This window comes from Leuciscus leuciscus (assembly GCF_965113295.1).
Source record: "Leuciscus leuciscus genome assembly, chromosome: 17".
NCBI classification, from domain to species: Eukaryota; Metazoa; Chordata; class Actinopteri; order Cypriniformes; family Leuciscidae; genus Leuciscus; species Leuciscus leuciscus.
The window spans coordinates 2,410,021-2,431,280 of NC_138741.1; the positions used below are offsets into that span (position 1 = coordinate 2,410,021).

General features: G+C 36.0%; 1 protein-coding gene and 1 long non-coding RNA gene across 7 annotated transcripts in view; one reads left to right on the forward strand and one right to left on the reverse strand.

Moving 5' to 3' along the window:
• LOC309479616 (adhesion G-protein coupled receptor G5-like) overlaps window positions 1–21,260 on the forward strand; it is an 82,149-nt gene that overhangs the window by 50,931 nt on the left and 9,958 nt on the right. For 3 of the 6 annotated variants that reach the window (XM_082143780.1, XM_082143777.1, XM_082143779.1), the window contains one exon: window positions 183–2,144. The exons of 2 other annotated variants lie outside the window; for them this stretch is intronic. In XM_082143780.1, coding sequence (XP_081999906.1) covers window positions 183–328 — 146 coding nt within the window. In that variant the 3' untranslated portion in view covers window positions 329–2,144. Of the gene's footprint in view, window positions 1–182; window positions 2,145–17,158; window positions 17,234–17,348; window positions 17,433–17,531; window positions 17,586–21,260 lie in introns of those variants that run through there. One more of the 6 variants, XR_014199334.1, reaches the window with a different exon arrangement.
• On the reverse strand, window positions 10,533–11,385 carry LOC309479720. The gene is made up of 2 exons (XR_014199403.1): window positions 11,279–11,385; window positions 10,533–11,030 (listed from the first exon to the last, which is right to left on the reverse strand). It is a non-coding gene; the product is annotated as an uncharacterized lncRNA (long non-coding RNA).

Sequence of the window (21,260 nt, forward strand, 5' to 3'; positions counted from 1 at the left end):
TCTATTTTTCCAACAGATTTCAGCAAATTATTTGAATTAATTCATGAGTGATTTTTAATTGATTTTTCAAAATATATAATTAATTATAAGGGGTTATAATGGGAGCTGATATTTTATGGGTTACAGTGACTTTAAATCTGTGAAATTTATTTGAGGAAATAATTGTCTCTGATTTTTTTCAGGGTTTTTCCTCTTCCTGTATTACTACCACATTCACAAAGACATAGAAGGTCATTTCTCTGATGATCCAGAAAGGTCTGGCTCCACCACAGCCATTATTCAAACCAGAATTAATGCTGTGGAATATGTTCATAATGAGCCTAATTAAGGCAGAAACCCATGTTGTCTCTTAGACAGTTGATAATTCAAAAGTAAAAGGTCAGAATACTAGTTGTGTTTAATAATAGCCTAATCTGTCTAAGATGTTGTACAGTGAGGGGATGTAATAACTCATAATGGGATCATAAGTGGGATCATTAGCTTTTAAGACATTTTAAACTAAAGTTAATTTAACATGTACATGAACATCATCACTGGAAGCTACTTTACAAGTTGTATTTTTTCTCGTATTGTAAGTTCAGGGTAACTGTAACCCTAGATATGAAATATATTGTTTGACTGAATTTTTAATGTTTAAATTGTGCAATGATCATTATTTTATTCATTATTTATTGGTGTAGTTTTTTTGGTTAAGAATTTTGTTTCAAATAATTATAATGCAGTTTTCATCTAGACTTTTGCTTTAAGCCTGAACGCTAAACAAAAGTGAAAAGTATATTGTTTCTTATACAGTGCATTAATATGATAATCTTTACTCTTGCCTCCATAACGGCATGAATTTGTGCATTATATTCAATATTTTGACTTAGTCTTTCAACATATAAATATATTAGTGGTATGCTAACTATATGTTTCTTATTGCAGGTTTTGTTTTCAGTAGTTATGTATTTGATATGCATGTATGATAGTGATATAGGCTTGTGTAATACTAGAGGGCGCTGTGAGATTGTGCAGTGTAACTCAGTGTCTGAGGCTGGAGTTGAAGATGTGAATGAGATAATCTATAATCGACTCTGTGTGACATGTAGTTGCAATTACAACCAGCTATTGACTCAATACTTGTGTTTCACAGTGACTAATAAACTTCCTCTATCTAGTTGAATGAGTTGAGCCTTCCACCTTTTGATGACACATGTTTTTTTTATGACATAAAAAAAGAAATGCTATTCTTTTGAACTCTATTTAATCAAAGAATCCTGAAAAAAAAACATGCATTATATTTTCCAGAAATATATGAAGCAACAACCATTTTTAACATTGACAATAATCATAAATGTTTCTTGAGCATCAAATCATCATATTAGAATGATTTCTGAAGGATTATGTGACACTGAAGACTGGAGTAATGATGCTGAAAATTCAGCTTTTATCACTGGAATAAACACTTACATTTTACAAGATATTCATGTAGAAAACTGCTTTTAAATGGGTCATGACATAAGAAATCAAATTTGCCTTGATCTTTTGACATATAAGAGAACTTTGTACCATTAAATGTCCTCCTCATTATAAACAAAGCATAGCCTACATTTAATCAAGCTCCAAAAATGGCTTGTTTTGATTGCCACATTGATATTGCAGGATCTGTGGTGTCACACGGGCAAATACATTTGCATATTTATAGTTATACATCATCGCACCATACAGGGCTCAACAGTGCGACCATTTCACTCGCATTTGCGACTAAAAATAGATGTGTGTGAACTGTAAAATGTAGTTTGGAGCATGTATGCGAAGAAAAAATCCCTGTGGATCACTTTTCTTAAATGTAAGATCATAAAAAGCCTAATACCTTAAATGGTATAACAAGCAATCATTTTAAGGCATCTTATATTTTGGGGATGAAAAAACATAGGCTACATTGAGATACTGCCTAATGTGATTATTAACCCCCTGGGGTCAACGCCAGCGTGATCTGCTCGCTTTTTTTCTTATCAGTGCAAAAGAGACTCAAAATACTCTGTCGATTTTGATCTTACAAGTGTTAAACATCATTCGATCCTGTTAAGTGTCTTTTTTTTGTGTATACTCACAATAAAAGCAAAGTGTTGTGCTTTTTGCCAAATAAAGAAAAACAAATATGATGCGAGTTCTGCCTTCTCTCTGTCAGTGAAGTCCATTCTGAAACGCGTCCGAAAATGAACTGTAACTCAGCGAATACTCAGTCCCACAGGCATACAGAAACACCGGCATATAGGCTAGCTTTAATTCTCTTATAGCATATAGCTTAAATATTCTCAGTTTATGTAATCTGTATGAAAAGAGAGAGATGTCAGTTGTTCTCATTTCATCTCATTGAGTGTTAATGTGACCACGCCCACGGAGAGCGCGCGCTATTCAAACACAAATGATCTGAGGCGATCCATGCAAAGGTGTCAACGCCCACATCAGCTGGATAAAACACATCAAGTTTATTTTACGCGCACTACGTTGTCTTGCTTCACTGTGAGGTATAATACTATCGTAATAATAATCCTGGGAAATATACCTCAAAAGTGCGGTTTAGTTTAATTTCGAGGAACAACGGATCCAGCTGAGGATTGTAGTAAGTTCTTTATTCTTAAGTGCTTTGTTCTAATCGCGATATGCAATAGTGTCAGGTATGAAGGCACATGAATGAATGAAAGCACAGATGTGTGATGTTGTTTACTACAGCTCGCAAAAAGACTGTTTAAATATGAATCGCGTGTCTGTGTGAATGAATGAATGAACGGCACAGATGTTTACTAGTACAGCTGTAGTAAACAACAGCGCGCATCTGTGCCGTTCATTCACACTTGCACTTACATTAGTAAACATGTTGTTTTTACATAGATTATAAAGTTTTTACTGTAATAAAGACTACGGTCACATCAAATAAGCTTTTGTTCGCCAATTTCTGCTCATGTGTTAAATATATAGTGATGTTTTGTCAAAAATAAAGTATGTATATTGAATTATCAACTAAGATGTTATTAGGGCTGTACTCAACCAAAGGAAATCTTGGTCGACTGAAGTCCTGAAATTTTCGACAAAAAATCGACTAAAATCGACTAAAAATGACGGTAGAAAAAAAAAAAAAACGTTTAATTAGATGCGCACTGTGTGCAGTACTTGGTAGCCTTGTTGTCCGCCTAAATGAATTATAAATAAACATAAAAAACTGGTAGGCTATTTGCAGTATATTAAATCGTTTTTGACCTAATTATTTTGCACTGAAATGAGTCACACGAGTCTGTCGGCTCTGACAGCGTTGCATCACGTGCACCTGCGCAATATCATAGCTTATGATTTCCGAAAATAGTACTATGTTGTCAACTAGTGATATCATCACAAGAACTGTTGAGGAATATGTAACATAATTTAGACAATTATTTTTGTCATATATTATAATAATAAGTTATAACTGTCAGACACTATAATTTCACCATGCATGTCCTCGCACCGAGCGAGGCTGAACATGAGCTCAGCTTCGCAGCTGAGACACGAATAGACTATTAACTTAAAGCTTTTACTCTTAATAAACACAAAAGGCACGTCCTCTTTAATAAAAAAATTATATTTATTAAACAAACCAGTTTAAGAGCAGAAACGAAAGTGCATAACTGAAAAATAAAGCATCCTAGGCTCAAAACTAACACAACCAACAGCACAGCGCAATTGCGCATTAGGCTCCAAATAAAAAATAAAAAAGTTAGGTTATCACACTAAAACATTGAAATATGCTAATTCTGATATGTTCATATAGCCTACTCAAAACAGACAGGGCAAGCTAACGCAGACAAGTGAGCTTACCACTTTAAGATGATATGTCATGTTTGTCGTCGAGCTGTGGAAAACTGTTGCTTGCAAACTTTGCATTCGACCTTTTTCCTGTTATCAATTTTAACAAAATGCTGCCACACTGTCGATTTCTTTGTTGTTGACATGTTAGAAGAGGACTGACTATTAAACGCTCTCACAATTAAATAAATAATATTCAGCATCAAACCTTCTATAGTTATCGCTCTCTCTTGGGTTGGGCTAATCCAAAAAAGGTAAAAACAAGGGGACAGACTGTAACAGTGAAACAAGGGTACTTTGAAAACACCCCCATTAGCAGTTAGTGATTTCCACCTGATGAAATGAGCGCGCCTCAGCGCGGCAAAACTGATGAAATAAACGCGGCAAAACTGATGAAATGAACGCGGCAAAAAATCGACCAATCAGAATTTTGGTCGAACCAGAACGTATCGACCAATTAATCGACTAATCGACTGGGACAGTACAGCCCAGTTATTGTGTATATATAATGTTATTATAATGTTTGTTCAAATATTCAAACTAATGAATCCTTTTAACTTTGAAATACGTATGATAAAATGCATACTTTTTAAAAAGAAAGCTTACACTTGAAATATTGTTATTTTATATGTGAAAACTGTTTAATAAAATAGCAAAACATATTTACAAGGTAGATGTAAGCAACATCTTAATAGGTCAATATAAACCTTCTCATTAAATTATTTATTAATAATACAGTATGAGAAATACAGTATGAGAATTAACTGCATATAGTTACTAGAAATGTTTAGCCTACCTTGGATATTATACAATTTGCATGCATTCAAAGTAAGTCCTCACACTCTTTACTTGTGGTACTCTCAGTGACACACCTGAATCAAAGGCTTATGCAGCTCATTATGCGGGTCATTGTCTTCTCAGGTGTGAATCACGCCCCCGCGCATATTGCCTTTCCAAACAAAAAGTGTCAAATTTTTTTACAAAATTTAAATCAATGTATTGTTTTATGTGAATGATTAGGCAGGATGATTTTCAGATCATTTTGAAGCAAAAACACTAGGTGACAACATCCATTAGCCAAACGTCTTGTTGACACATATTTAGTATGTGTTTTGTGGCCTTATTTCAGAAACTTTCATTTTTAGTTTTTTCAATAACCATGCATAAACATTATTCTCTCAAAAATACAAACATGTACATACATGTTGCTCACATATTAAGGTAGCCCTGTTTGAGCTAAATAGAGTGTAATTACACCTTTGCCATTAATATGTTTATAAGCAACTGAAAAAATTTCAGGGCATGTCAGAATATCTCAAGGACCCCAAAAACACCTTAGACCCCAGACGGTTAAACTTCCAAAGGCCATGATTTCATTAAATAAATGTGAGTGCTTCACGTTTCAATCACTGAACGTGGCGCTGTTGTGCGTTCTACAGGCTCGCGCAATAGCGCTTCAAATCCGTTCACAATCAATTAATAGCGTACATTTATGCCAAGCGAATGCTTATTAACTAATACTGATCAAAATAATGCGATTAAGTTCATAATCGTTGTAACCATAGTCGCATTACACTACCTGTAGGTGGCGTAGGCCAATTTTAATCGCAATAAACGGGCATGTAAACCACAATATTCCCGCTCTGACCAAAGTGCGCATGTGCGCGGACGTGAGTTGTTCACACAACTTCATGAATGAACTCTGTGACATTATTCTGAATTTTCTCTTCAAATCACTAAACTCTGTCAACACAACTCGCTGCTCAGTCTCTGCTCTGTATCTTCATTCAGACGGTGTGAAGAATGTGACAGAAGCATATGAAAACCCGGTAGGCTATTGTTTATCACCGGGCCGAATAGTGTTGCACGGTGTACCGATACTTCAAAAGTAAATCGGAAATTAAAAACGTCACGATTCCTTAATTTATTAGTATCGATACTTCTAAGAATGACCGCGTTCCAGATTTGTAAGGCCGGCGACACACTGGCTGTGTGTGTGTTCGGCTCCCATGTTAACTGCCTGTGTGACACACGCGTCTGGGCGCAGCTCGAGGGAAACGCGAGTATGCTAGAAATAGAACCGACGCCTATTTTTCACGCAACACGCAGGCGTGTTGGAAGCGTTTCCAGGCAAAATAGAATAGGAAAAGATGTTTCTATGTCATTTTGACACGAATACATATTAATAAATGACATTTTGATGTTTGAAAGTTGACAAATACAATATAAATGTAATTTTAAAAAATATTATCGATTTTCAAATATTGCACCTCTCAATACAGAACGAATTATTCTGTAGCCTATTTTGCCGTCAACACTGCCGACGTTGTCTTTGCTGCTATATATATTTATGTTTAACATGAAGTATAGGCCTTCCACAACTCTCTCCCCACATGTCAAATATATCACCAATGAGGCTTATCATATGTTACCAATATTAAACATTGTTTAATATAATCGCTGTTCATATTTTTATTCAAAGTTCAGAATCAAGATAAAGCTCTTATGTTTCTTATGATAAATGAGATAATGCTGCTAAATTTATATATTTTTTTTTACCTTGAATGTCATTGCTCTAATTTATTTTTTATATTTTTATATTTCATATTTTGTTCAAATGTTTAATATATCTGCTGTTCATATGTACATTTATTAGTGTGTTATATGATTAGAATGTTGTCCCGGTTTTAAAATAAAGTACAGCAATGATATTTGAGAGTGTTTCTCCCTTTTCAGGAAAAGTATAGAAAAAGTATCGAAATCGCAATACTTGACTTGGTATCGGTATCGAAACAATAATTTTGGTATCGTGACAACACTAGGGCCGAATAATATCCAGTACGCCCATAAAATTGTATTTTGAATTTGATGCGAGTAGATTAAAACAATGGCCAGTAACATGCATACTGTATGCCTATCTGAGTGTGGTATAATCATACTTATTAGCGAATAATCAGAGTGCAGAGTTCTGCTCATGTCATGTAAACATCTTACTGTGATTACTGTTTCAAACTGTATGTAATTTAATTACATTTTCATTTCATTTAAAGTAAACTATTTTAGCTTCTCTCTGTGATGCCCTGTCACAGGAAGAAAAGACTAAGAACATTATTTGAGGCATATTATTAAATATATAGCCTAGATATTACTAGTATCAGTGTTAATATAGTAAAAAATCTCTTGTGTACACTCATAATAAAAACAAAAAGTTGTGTTTTTCATAAAATAAAGAAAATAAACAAGATCCGCGTTCTGCCGTCTCTCTCAATGTGAAGTTCATTCTGAAACGTGACAGAAAATGATCTGTAACACAGGGAAGGCTTGTCACACTGGCGTGACACATATGTCTTTACAAAGCTTGAAGTCTCTATTTTTAAATGATGTAAATCATATCAAAAACAAATATTCTCTGTTTAAGTAACCCGTATGCTGAAAGCAACGACATGTACAGTTTCTCAAACGTTTGCGTGTATATATAAGATCTGGACGGGAAGGATAACTCTGGGAGTTGAAAGGGGTGTGTCGCGATTCTGCCTTCTCACACAGGTTCATGGATATGAGTATCATGATTTCGGTTTCATATCGCGTATCGTTACAGCCCTACTGAATCATAATCGCACACTGTACGCTCATACACTGTTCGCTCGGCCAGAGGAGAAATGGCCCAAACTGAGCCTGGTTTCTCCCAAGGTTTTTTCTCCATGCTGTCACAATGGAGTTTTGGTTCCTTGCCACTGTTGCCTTGGCTTTTGGCTTGCTTTGTTGGGTACATTTAATATTCAACAATATTATTCATCCGCCTTACTTAAGGTGGACGATGACGCAATTTTCTACTAGAAACAAACTTTGTTGTATTATTTTTATGTTATCACTGTGAAGCTGCTTTGATACAATCTGTATTGTAAAAAGCGCTATATAAATAAAGGTCACTTGACTTGACTATCCAGTTAGGCTATATTTTACATTTGATTCCTTTATGTTAGACCTACCCAATTCATCCAAATCATATTTCATATAAAGACATGGACTGTTTTTGATTTTGCATACCTCCTGACAAAAAAAGAAAAGAAATATTGTCACAGATTTTTATCATAATATAATATTTTATAATAAATCCTTAGACTTTTCTAATGATTTATACTCATAGGCTGCCTACAGGTAACCTGTAAAATAAAAATATTATTATTTTCTTATTATTATTATTATTATTATATGTTCGATTTTTTTATTATTATTATTATTAGATAATGAAAGTGTTAACAATATTAATATTTCTTTTTTTGTTTAATATTTTCATTTAGCAATAATAATAATAATAATAATAATAATAATAATAATTAGACATTAATGTATAAAAACAAAATGTTGGGCCAAATTGTGCAACCCTACAAACAAACAAGCACAACATTTGTACATATATTTATTTCATTTGTTTAAAAAAAATTATTCCCCAAATCGTGCAGCCCTAGTGAATACTCTCTAAAAAAAGCATTTTGTAATTTTTGTGTGCGTGCGTTGAAGCTCTAGTTTGAGGGATTGAAATCACGGGGTCAAATATCGGTGACAAATATATGTGATGATCATTACTGAAACTGTCTGTTATTGTGGGAGGATTGAATTGTGCTGAATATGGGTGATGTTAGATTTATCAATGTTATAATCATCCTGCTGTCTTGTTTGTTTGAACACATGCGTGTCAGAGACACAAACTACTCTCAATCTCTTTTAGAAAACAAATTTACATCTTCAGGTTGAAACTAAAGTCACACGCCTATGGATTCAGATATTTCCTTGTTCACACACTCGGATGTGGAACATATTTGGTTATTGAATATGTTGCCACGCAAACACTGTCAAAATCAGCTAATGACTTCTGCATTATTTAATGTGGTTTTAATGCGTTATATCTCTGAGAGCCTCTCATGTGATTGTAATGAAGATAGTACAATTTCTTCATCATTATGGACTTTCAGTGGCTCCAAAAACATTAATTCAAATTAGTCAAACGTGTAAATATGTGAATATCATTCATTAGGGGACAAAATATCACAGCAAATGCCATTTACTGAAAGGAAAGAAAGTAACAAACTTTATAAACAACACATAAAATTATAATTTTTCTGTTAAAACAACATTTTCTGTATGGGAGTCTGAATCTAACTTTAGCAAAATAATCTAAATATTGTCTAATAAATATAAATATTGTCTAATAATAACGGTTATGCTTTCATTGGCATCTTGTTTCTACTATTATTAAATATAATTGTATACATAGTTCTCTGTGAACAAATGTGACTTGATAAACTGGACCTGAAAGTAAAGGAATACTGAAATTCACAGTTAAAGCCCCAATAAACATGATTTGCATGTTTGCAAAGTAACTATGTCATTGTGAGCTGCAGATCATAATCATACGGCTTCATATGTGAACGGATGAAACTCTCTCTCCTCTTGGACTGTGGACTTAACATCTCAAGAATGGAATAAGAAAATTCTTTAAGATTTACAACCAATATATGTAGAAAAGAAAACTCAACTCTTGTGTCTCTCTCAGGCTGTTTTGGGGAATTATGTCTCGACAAAAGCAGAATTTGCTGTGGCTGATGATCATCTGTTGTGCTTCACGCCAGATAAGTATGTTGCTCTCAGTGGTGGACACTATTAACAAAGTATTTTTACTTTATTACTGTATTTATCAGTATCAGTATCAGTACTTCATCTGAGTATTTTTATTTTGGAAAAACTTTTACTTCACTGCATTCCAAAGCATTAAATCATAAATTTTTACTACATCTCATAAAAACATGTTGTTCCTTGTTATTTTTAACTGAAAAAGTTGTCACAAGCTCATCTGATTGCATCTGTTCTCGAGTCAACAACTCACTTATTCAAATGATCCGGTCAGAGTAAACCTCAAGTTATCGATTCACTGAACTCACTATGAGCCGTGAACAGGAGCTTGAGTGTGCTTGTGATAGTTTGAGAAATAAGTGACTAATGCTGAATTTTAGGATTTATTACTGTAAATGATAATCATATTTAGGTCACGACTGTCAGTTGTGAATGTAAACTGAATCTGCTGTAAAAGAACAAACTGTATGAAATGCTTGAACATGTCCATATCTGAATGGGGAAGGTTTTAGGTAAAAACTAAACATAAAATAAAAAAAAAACGAATTAATGCCTGTACATCTTCCCTGCTGCCGTAGCAGATTCAAATTATGTAAAACTAGTGTTTACATAGCATTCTTCTCAAAATGTAAATACATTTTGGACTGTTACATCTGTTTTTACATTTTATGTTTATCGCTGGGCGATAAGTAAAAAATATTTGATTGATAATCGCCTTAAAAAAATATTTTACCCAAGCCCCGCCCCCAACACGCCCCCGCCGGAGACAACACTGCCAAACATACACTGTAAACACAAATCATGCTGCACTTTATTAAATGATAGCCTGCGATTCAGGGATTCAAGGTTTTACTTTGGTTAGTTTGAGCTTTACTAATGTTCTTTTCTAATGTTCAAAACATTAGCTTTGCTGTTTTGTTAGTGTTGCAAATAATTTCCACACTGTTCTTATCACATCTGTTTGAAAAGAATTTCGTTTCACGAGGAGAACTGTTGAATACAATTGAACGGAACAGAACCCACTTTGGTGATTGTAAGAATGATAAATGCATGTTGATGACATAGTCATGTGTCTTGCCTAGTGGTGCACGATATATCGGCCGCCGATATAATATCGGCCGATATGGTCATTTTTTTACACATCGGTATCGTTCCGATGTCAAAATATGGCCGATGTGAACAGGCCGATATTTGACGTGTGAAGTTGAAGATGAAGTTGACGATGCTGACTCGATCTTAGCAGTAGTGAATGTGCCTGAGATAAATACACATTTCATACAGATGACATAAGCAGAGAACAGTCTGTTTTCTTTCGTTTTGAATTGTTCTGTTTAAAAATAGACATTTCAAGCTTTCTATATATGTCTCCGGTCTGTGAGGCAGGTAGATTTCGGTTCATTTATGAGACGCGCTCCAGGTTCACGCGCCCTCGCCTCCGTGTCCTGATTAAATATTTTCTACTCTATTTACTTCTTATTTAATTCAATCCAGGCAATTGGTTGATGAAACATTTATCAAAATTAAGATACAATTAATACAAAACGAAATTAAATTTAAAGACAGGCTTTTTGTGCTTTCTGTTTGAGGTCTCTGTGAAAGTTTTAAAGCAGTCTTAGTGGCGCTTTCAGAGAATGCTCACGTCAACTGTCCCGTCCGTAACATTGTTAACGCAGTCCAGTGCGACTTATGTTTTTTTCCTCTTCATGACACATTTTTGACTGATCGTTTTTTGACTCGTAGATATTTGAATATATTGCTTGATATTTGATACCCGTTCGAATTAGATTTTTCTCAAAAGTGACAGCACGTGTGATTTGTGGATTACTGATAAGCGCGAGTGGAGAAACAGGCGTTTATTGATTCATTCTCAGTGTTGAGAAACGTATAGCCTTCATGTGTTACGTTATTGTATTAATAATAACTAAAGTAGCCTACCTATTGCAGGTTTGAGAAGCCCAGACTCACACCTCACACCCGCTCTGATGTGCACTTCACACATCCACCATCACCTCCTGCAACCCCTCTCCTCCCCCCTTCTGCCATCCAACCTGAGCTTAAGGTCTGTGTGGAGGACGTGAGCCGAGTCTTCAAAAAACAGAAGACTAGGAAAGCTTCAGGCCCAGACGGCATCTCATCTGCTTGTCTAAAAGCCTGCGCTGACCAACTGGCCCCAGTCTTCACGCAGATCTTCAACAGATCATTGGAGCAGTGTGAAGTTCCCTGCTGCTTCAAACGCTCCACTATCATTCCGGTTCCCAAAAAACCTAAAATCACTGGACTTAATGACTACAGACCTGTCGCTCTCACGTCTGTGGTCATGAAGTCGTTTGAAAGACTGGTGTTGGCCTATCTGAAGGACATCACTGGACCCCTTCTGGATCCCTTTCAGTTTGCTTACAGAGCAAACAGGTCTGTGGATGATGCAGTCAACATGGGACTGCACTATATCCTGCAACATCTTGACAGACCTGGGACTTATGCACGGATCTTATTTGTGGACTTCAGTTCGGCCTTCAATACCATCATCCCTGATCTTCTCACAGCCAAACTGACTCAGCTCTCCATGCCATCCTCAATCTGTCAGTGGATCTCCAGCTTCCTGACAGACCGGCAGCAGCGAGTGAGACTGGGGAAGCTCACATCCAGGACCCTCACCATCAGCACTGACGCCCCCCAAGGGTGCGTTCTCTCCCCACTGCTCTTCTCCCTGTACACTAATGACTGCACTTCTAAAGACCCCTCTGTCAAGCTCCTGAAATTTGCAGACGACACCACCGTCATCGGTCTCATCCAAAATGGTGACGAGTCTGCTTACAGACTGGGGGTTGAACAGCTGGCTGTCTGGTGCAGCTATAACAACCTTGAGCTGAACACGCTCAAAACAGTGGAGATGATTGTGGATTTCAGGAGAAAATCCCCAGCACTCCCCCCTCTCACCATCATGAACAGCACTGTGGAAGCAGTGGAGTCATTCAGGTTCCTGGGCTCTACCATCTCTCAGGACCTGAAGTGGGCAAATCACATTGACTCCATTGTGAAAAAGGCCCAGCAGAGACTGTACTTCCTTCGCCAGCTGAAGAAGTTCAATCTGCCACAGGAGCTGCTGATCCAGTTCTACTCAGCCGTCATTGAGTCTGTTTTAAGCACTTCCATCACTGTCTGGTTTGGTTCAGCTACCAAATCGGACATCAGGAGACTACAACGGACAGTCCGGACAGCAGAGAGGATTATTGGTGCCCCCCTGCCAACCCTCCAGGACCTGTACTCTTCCAGAGTGAGGAAGAGAGCAGGTAAAATCATCACAGACTCCACTCACCCTGGACACCCCCTGTTTGAACTGTTACCGTCAGGACGGCGACACAGATCACTGGCCACAAGAACATCCAGGCACAGGAACAGTTTCTTTCCACAGGCCATTTCCCTTCTGAACACTTAACATGCCCCCCAAGGCATATGCCTGCAAGTGCAATACTCCCACTGTCTAGTGCAATATTCTCTTAACTCAGGTGATATTTATATTTATATTATTCATACTACTCAAAATACTGTAAATATGTTCATAATCTGTAACATGCACTAGACTCCCACTGTCTAGTGTAATATTCTCTAACTCAGGTGATATTTATATTTATATTATTCATACTTCTCAAAATACTGTAAATATGTTCATAATCTGTAAATGTTTATTCAGACTAAACCCAACTGTGACCCCTTTTTTTTACTTTTTATACTATTTTATTTTATTTTATTTTTTTATATATTTTATTCTTAGAATTTGTATTACTATGTTTCTTGTTGTATTTGTATTTGTATATGTGCACTGGAAGCTTCAGTACCAAGAAAAATTCCTTGTGGGTGCAAGCACACTTGGCAATAAAGCTCTTTCTGATTCTGATTCTGATTCTGATTCTAATTATGTTACATATTTATTTTGTATGAAAACTAGCGCGTTCGTTACTTATGGATTAAAAAGTAGGCTACTGTTGTATCAGTGCTGCGCGAGCTCTCTCTCTCTCACAAACACGGACGCGCGCACACACAGAGAGAGAAGATAATTGTAAAATGAAAAATTGACGGGCTAAGTTTAAATTTTGTTCTTGCTTGTTTTTTTTCTGTCAAAATATCAGAAAGTATTTTGTATTATCTAGGTCTGTACCCGAATAATCGAATATTCGAATATTCGTTCTGTGGGTTGGTATTCGATTTGAAAATTTGACATTCGAATATTCTTTTTTTTTTTTTTTTTTTTTTTTGCACACCTGGGATCCCCCGCGAAACAGTTCTCATTCGCGCTTGAATAAGGCCGGCGACACACTAGCTGCGTGGCGTGAGCGTCTGCATGGCGTGTCCGTTTTTTTTTCGGCTCCCATGTTAACAGGTTGGAGTTTGCACACTGCCTGCGTGAGACACGCGGCTCAGGCGCGGCTCGAGCCATGCGGAAAACGCGTGCATTCTAGAAATAGAACCGACCCCAGTGTTCCAGCAACGGGAGTGTTCTCTGGCTAGAGCGCAGAACAGCGGCGTACGTTTGTATGGACCGAAGTTCATGCCTGAGCTTGTGTTTTGGGTTAAGCTGCGTTGCTTTGACATTGTGGAAAATAGAATAGGCTAATATAAACAAAATGTATTAGCCTTTTTACCCGTTATTATCAATCTAAATTAATCTCGTTTTTAATTTAACTTAATTTCGTTTTACTTTATTTAAAATTCGTTTTTCTTTATTTAAATTTCGTTTTTTCTTTATTTAAATTTCGTTTTTTCTTTATTTAAATTTCGTTTTTCTTTATTTAAATCTACCCTTTACTGTGTCAGTAATTTGTTAGTCAGAAAAATATTAGATTACCTTAAAAGTATTTCTTAATTTAACAGACCTGTGTGTGTGCCTTTTATATCACTAGTATAGTGTCCGTTCTCGGAGCATATAAGCCCTGCCCGCGCCGCTTCCCGCTCGGCGCTCGCTGTAGTTTACTAAAAGTTTATTATTCTGAATGTGTTGCGTGTCACGTCTCGCGTGTCCATCCGCGTGTTGCACCAAATGAGACACTGCACTCCCTTGTGAAGTCGACTGGATGAACGGTTCTCGAAATAATCAAAATGCAAACGGACATACAGACACATCGAGATTCCTGCCTTTATTAGAGAGAAGAATATTTTCAGCACCCTCTCTCCGAAGCTTCGAATATTCGATGTTCATTACTACCGAAGCTTCGAAGCTCAAAAAATGGTATTCGGACCAGCCCTAGTATTATCCGTGTTTTTAAAATTCGTTAAATGACGGACGTTTTACTGTTAACACAGCCCATGTCGGATTCGTCTTATAGCCTAGGCTACTTGTTATTATTTTTAGAATGATTGGTTATGCTATTATTGGACTCCTGTCTATTCATTGTCAACTGTTTTCTATAAATATGTTTGTATTGGCTAACATTTATTCAGTTAATGAGTGTCCTGTTTAAAATGTGCAATGTTCAAACGCAAAGACAGCACGTCACAAATAGAAGCCCTTTTCCCTGTGGTATTTTTTAGTATCATATTTGGATATTGGAATAATAAATAAAGTAGCCTATCTTAATTTTGCACAATGTTCCTGTTTTTTTTGTTTGTTTTTTACTGTTTTCTAAGGGTTTCTTAATTTTAGACAAGTTGACCAGCACACATTACTGTATATGCAATGCAGTATAATGCATGTGTGTCGTATGTGACATATTTTGCACACAGGTAAAGGTGCCCAATATCAGTCATTTCTAAAGAAAAAAAAAAAAGTGTTTTGGAAAATAGCTCTTTATTTGATAATCATTAAAATTTGTTTTCTATACAGAGATATCGACATCGGTAAATATCGGTATCGGCCATAACAGCAATATTAATATCAGTTATCGGTATCGGCCACAATTTTCACATCGGTGCATCACTAGTCTTGCCTATTTATTTATTTTCATAAGGTCCAATGTTTCCCTTTCTTTTTGCCATTACCGCCTGATTTAATTATAAATTTAATTTCTTAATTATGTGTAACGCTGTTTTTAAAATCTGTTAATACCATTTTTTTTCCTGATGAACTTTTATTAAACTGCAGACCACAATAAAACAGGTCTACTTGATACAATTTTTTTCAAATGGGAGATATCTCTGCTATTCCGAATTAATAGGATACGGTTTAATTTTTTCGTCTGCAGCACAAAATAAATTGCATATAAATGAACAGCAATTTAGGAATAAAAAAACCAAACAAAAAAAACCATCATATAAAGATCAAGAAAACCAGAAAAAAATATTTAACAAAATTACGAAAGTAAGGATGAATGATGTTTGACAGGGAATGCATCTCAAAATCGCATGCACCGAACAGGCAAATTACAATTAGGCTAATTACAAAAGTTCAGCGAGTGATTTTCTTTTTCTTTTGTTCTTTGATCAACATTAATGGTGGCAGCGAGTATTGGCTGTCAATGCATGGATTCAATAGGCATACTGTTTTTCTTAAGTTTAAGGCAAAACCGACTGTTTACGGGGATATTTTGACATAATTATGCATCTATTTTTTCCGTGCACTATATGAGAGGCGGCTCTCTGTGTGCGCTTTGGATGTGTGCGCAGCACAGAAAACAGCACACATGCAGAAGTGTTCTCTTGTGTCTTGCGTTAAAAGAATGCTATCAAGAAGAATCGATTTTCTATTCCTAACCCTACTAACTAGCCTATAGAAAATATTTAATTCATGCAATTGCATGTGAATAAATACACTATATTGGCAAAAGTATTGGGACACCCCTGCAAATCATTGAAATCACTTCCATGGCCACAGTTGTATAAAATCAAGCACCTAGGCATGCAGACGCTTCTACAAACATTTGTGAAAGAATGGGTCGCTCTCAGGAGCTCAGGCCATCCTTAAAAATAATTTGGTTTGCAGTAACAGCAAAAAAAAAAAAAAAAAAGAAGGTTGGTAGGTAGGTCTATATATTTTTTTTTTTCAAGATTCAATGTAAAAAAAAATTAAAAAATTAAAGTACAATTTTGGTCATGGTGATTACATAGGTATGAATTTGCATATTTTAACATTTGCATATCGTGACATCACTGACAGTTTTTCCAGAACTTCGTGGCAAGTTAAAGTGGTGGAGACAAAAAAAGAGAGAGAAATAACATTTGAAAAACCTGTATAACCTGAACACCAAAGCACAATATTAACTATTGAGCGGAGGTGACGCATTCATGTAACATGTAAGGGTGGCGCTGCCAATAACGCACCTAAAAGCTGTCACAAAGAACCGGCAAAAGTAATGATTATGAATATGTCAAATATAGCAAGACATTTAGACATTTCAATTGTTTATTAATAAACAAGTGTTTTCTGTGTCAGTGTCGGCTGCAAAGATGAAGTTGACGATGAGTAGGAGTATTAAAATTAGTATTCTTTTATTAGGTTATCTGTACTTTTACTCAAGTACTTATATACTTATATACCTTCTTCACCACTGCTTGCTTTAAAAAATGCATTTATCAACTTAAAGAGTTGATAATACCAATGAAAAAAAGTTCATAATACCAATGAATATGCTGTTTGATGCACATTAGAAAACAAATGAAACACAAAAAAATAACATGATTAAAAAAAGATTGTAACAGTTGCCATTTAAATTTCGACATATAAACTTGTTATACATTGTTACATAATAGCATTATAAATGTTGTCTTTATGCAGCCTGCTCAGAAAACCTGGAAATTCAAGTCTTGACAGATGGATGTTTCTGGAACTCAAGTAGCTCAATAAATCAAGGTAGATGTTAAATATACTGCTAACATGACTGTGTGAATATTACATATTTGTCTGAAAGCACTTGTGCAGACTGGCAAACTCATTGAGGTCATTTCTGTTTTGTTTTGTTTTTCAGCTATAAATCTGACATGTCAATCAGATGATGATGATAAAAATAATTTTCATGTAATGAATGTTAAACTAAACATCTCTTCCCTGGGTAAAACTTCTATATATTTTATCTATAAACAGTTCCCGAGTTCAACACTTCTTTAAATGTATTTTTTCAACAAATGTAAAATGTTCTCTCTGGTTTCAGGACAGTGCAAAACATACAGTTTCAACATAACAAAGCAAGGGGATCAATATGGAGTTAGAATGAACGAGATTGGTGAGACATTTTTGCTGGATGCTAATAATGGATGTTATCTATGGGATCCAGCCGGTGAGTGACATCCTACAATAGATGCAGTGCTAGTGTTGAAGATTGTGGTTTTGTTGTTGTTTCAGGGTCCAAGTCCACAACATACCCGCCCACAAAGTTACTTGCGCTTTGCGCTTGACACTTGTGTTTCAGATCGTTAAAATAGGGCCCATAATCAGGTGGTGGTTGTTTTTTTCTCAAATAAATACAAATCTCAAGACATCAGCCTCAGAGTCATGTGGTTTTCATCAGTTGTTGTTTTAAGTTTTGATGCTTAACTTTTCAGATGGTAGTGGTGGCAGTAGAAATGACCTTCCACAGGATCAGTTTCAAATGGATATGAATCTGAATATGGATCTGGATATGGGTGTGTGTGTGTGTGTGTGTGTGTGTGTGTGTGTGTGTGTGTGTGTGTGTGTGTGTGTGTGTGTGTGTGTGTGTGTGTGTGTGTGTGTGTGTGGTTCAGGTATACCCTATGTTATGGGGAAATAGAAAAAATAATCATGTTTTAAGCTTATAATTTTTACCCCACTGGCAGATACTTGTACTTGTTTTTAAGCAAAATGCACTTAATTTATATTTTTTTTCCCCCAAGAAAAAAAGACTACGTTTGTTAATTTGCTTATCAAGTAAATGCATCTTGATTTAAGTTTTTTTTTTTATATCAAGACAAGCATTGTTTGCAGTGTAAGGGGTAGAATATACAGTTTGTACAGTATTAAAATCATTGTCAAACTTCATCCTTACGTTCTTAACTTTAAAGCAGATTTTAGATTGGTTAATATTAGCCGTCACTCCCTTTCACTGCGCTCCGTCGTCCGGTGACAGGGAGCTGACAAATTTCTTTTCTAAAGTAAATTATTTTTTAAATAGTTGGTGATGTGGTTAATGTGGATCCACCAGCTGAAAAGAAATCATACAGCTTTCTGAGAGAGTGGCTAAAATTTTTCGTGTGGCTCCGCTATGCTGATGGTTCAATGCATTGCGTTCACTGTAAAGCCTGTGGGACAGAGTTTGCAGGTAACACAGCGTTCGCAACTGAATCAATACATTTTAAGCGCGAAAGCTTGGTTAAACACGGAGAGTGTCAAGCACAAAAAATGTGCAAACGTCAAATTTGGCGGGTGCTCCTACATTTTTGCTGGTGCTCCTAACTTTTTGAAGTTGGGAGCACCAGTGCTACCAAGTAAAAAAGTTAATTTCGAGCTCTGTAAGACTAACAATTGTATTTACAATCATTTTGTAAATACAATTGTAAGGCTTAGTGCTAATTCGGCCCTGGATTTGATAATTATGTTAAATTATGTGTCATGGTCTCTTGAGGTTGTTTGAAAATCCCTCCTGTTAATCCTGAAGAGAGATGTCGAAACGCTACATATGATGATCATGCGTGCAGCGGTAAGTCTGTGTCTTGAGATTTATAAACTACTTTTCAGTTTCACACCCAAAGTTTGATTTCAAAATCAAATTAAATATAGTACAACTGCAACATGTAAACTGACAGCATGTTTCTTTAGTGAACGTTTCTATACAATTTTATGTCAAAATTGACAAAATTGTCATTTATGTCTGATAAATGTGAACTATGATGAATAAGCATCTAAATATTATAATGCTGAAACTATGATGTTTATGGATTTATAAATAAGCAACACATATATGAATCACTTTAATATTTAAGATTCAATTATTGCACAATTAAATCAAATCCATCCCTTAGCCTACTTATTTCTGTGTTGAAGAGGAAGAAAGAAGCACATACATTATGCGTTTAAACAACACTGAATGGACGTGTGTGACCTGCAATAACAGTGGAACCAGTACTTCTTCTGAAGAGAATGAAAATTGCAATCCTAAAGACGAGGATGGATGTGAACCACAACTATACAATATAGATAAAGATGGTTTAGGAGACGGTTTAGAAGACGAGGATGGAGATGTTGATTCCTCAAAAGCCTCGTAAGTGTGCGTTTGCTAGTGACATCAAGTAACTATTACAGAATGCCAAGTGATTAAACTGGTTTTGCAGAGACGTCTTGGATTATTTGGATACTCTAATGGAGAAGATGGAAAAAAACAATACAAAGGATTCAAGGCTTGTCGCAGGGAAGGCTATTGGTGTTCTCAAAATACAAGCCAAGAACACAGAAACCAAAGATACATGCTACTCTTCATATCAGAACATTATCAGCGTAAGGCCTGAAAAAGATTACAATGTCCACCTGGGCTAGGATTCTTGATTTATCAATGCTTATTCTTCTTTTCACAGGTTGTTGATTGTCAAAGTATCCTGAGTAGGAACTTTTCCTGGTCTGTAAAGATTTCCAAGGAGGCCTTTAATAAATCACGTTTGGAAAACAACGGAACTGCGTTTCTTGGAGTTCTACGGTTCAATAATATGGGAGACAAGGTACTTGCAATAAAAATAAATTTTGTATTCTTTGTTTGAGCATTTTAAGGAATGTTTAAGGGATAGCCTATTTGTAATTGTAAAAAAAATTAAAAAAATAATTGACATGTATGCACAGCTCTTTCCCACAGCGACACAAATCTGTTGTATAAATCTTTTATCTTTTAATAATCATATCCACTTCTGTTATAATGCTAAATTATTTTTGTATCGTATGAATTGTTGTTTGAAAAAAGCTGAAGATTCTATTTCTAAAAATTCAATTTTTGTGTCCGAATGAAAAGACATTTTTCTATGAACTAGGCTATTCTTTTAAAGTGCCCCTATTATGCTATTTTAAAGTTTCATAATGTTGTTTTGTAGTCTCCTCCAACATTTTTTCCATGCATCAAAGATCAAAAAACACTTTCATTTTCTCATAATATAAATTTCACATCACCACATTTTTCAATGATTCTCAAACGACTCGTCAGAAGAATCAGTCTCTCTAAATCCCTCCTTTCCGCGAGCTGCTCTGCTCTGATTGGCCAGACGGCCCAGTCTGTTGTGATTGGTCTACCGCTTACAGCGCGTGTCAGAAGCTAAACTCCCATTGATATAACTGAACTTCAGCTTCCTCAGTCCTAAGCGATTGTACCATAGACTGTAAAAAAAATATGGACGACGCCCCTTCGCTCTCTTCCATTGGTGAGAAGTGAAGCCGCCAGTGTCCCGATATGGCGCTGACGTCTCGGGGCTTGAGTCTGCGCAGTAGCGATTTCGGGACCAGACCTGCGCAGTAGTGAGCAGGAAGTAAAGCCGCGAAATCAAGGCCCCGCCCCCTCACTCTCGGTGTGAAATTATTAATTATAGAAATTTTTATATTAAATTTAAAGCTCCAATCTCCTCAGTCCTCAGAAGATCCCGAAAAAAAGTCTGTTGGTGCTTCAGTGACTACTTCGCTCAGAGAACCTGTCAATCACAGCTGTCAATCATGACGTCACACCACCGTTTTTATAGCATCAAATAACTAACTAAAAACAAACTTATTTTAAAAACAAACCCTTGAATTTACATCAGCGTGATAAAAACTACAGTAAATGACAAAAACCACATTCGGAAAAAATATATTTTAAGTGTAATTAAATTGTTTAGTCGGTCTCAAGTCCCGTTGAATAACACGGGGAGGCGGGGCTTATGACCTATACTAGGACCAGTCACCGGGGGGCGATCGA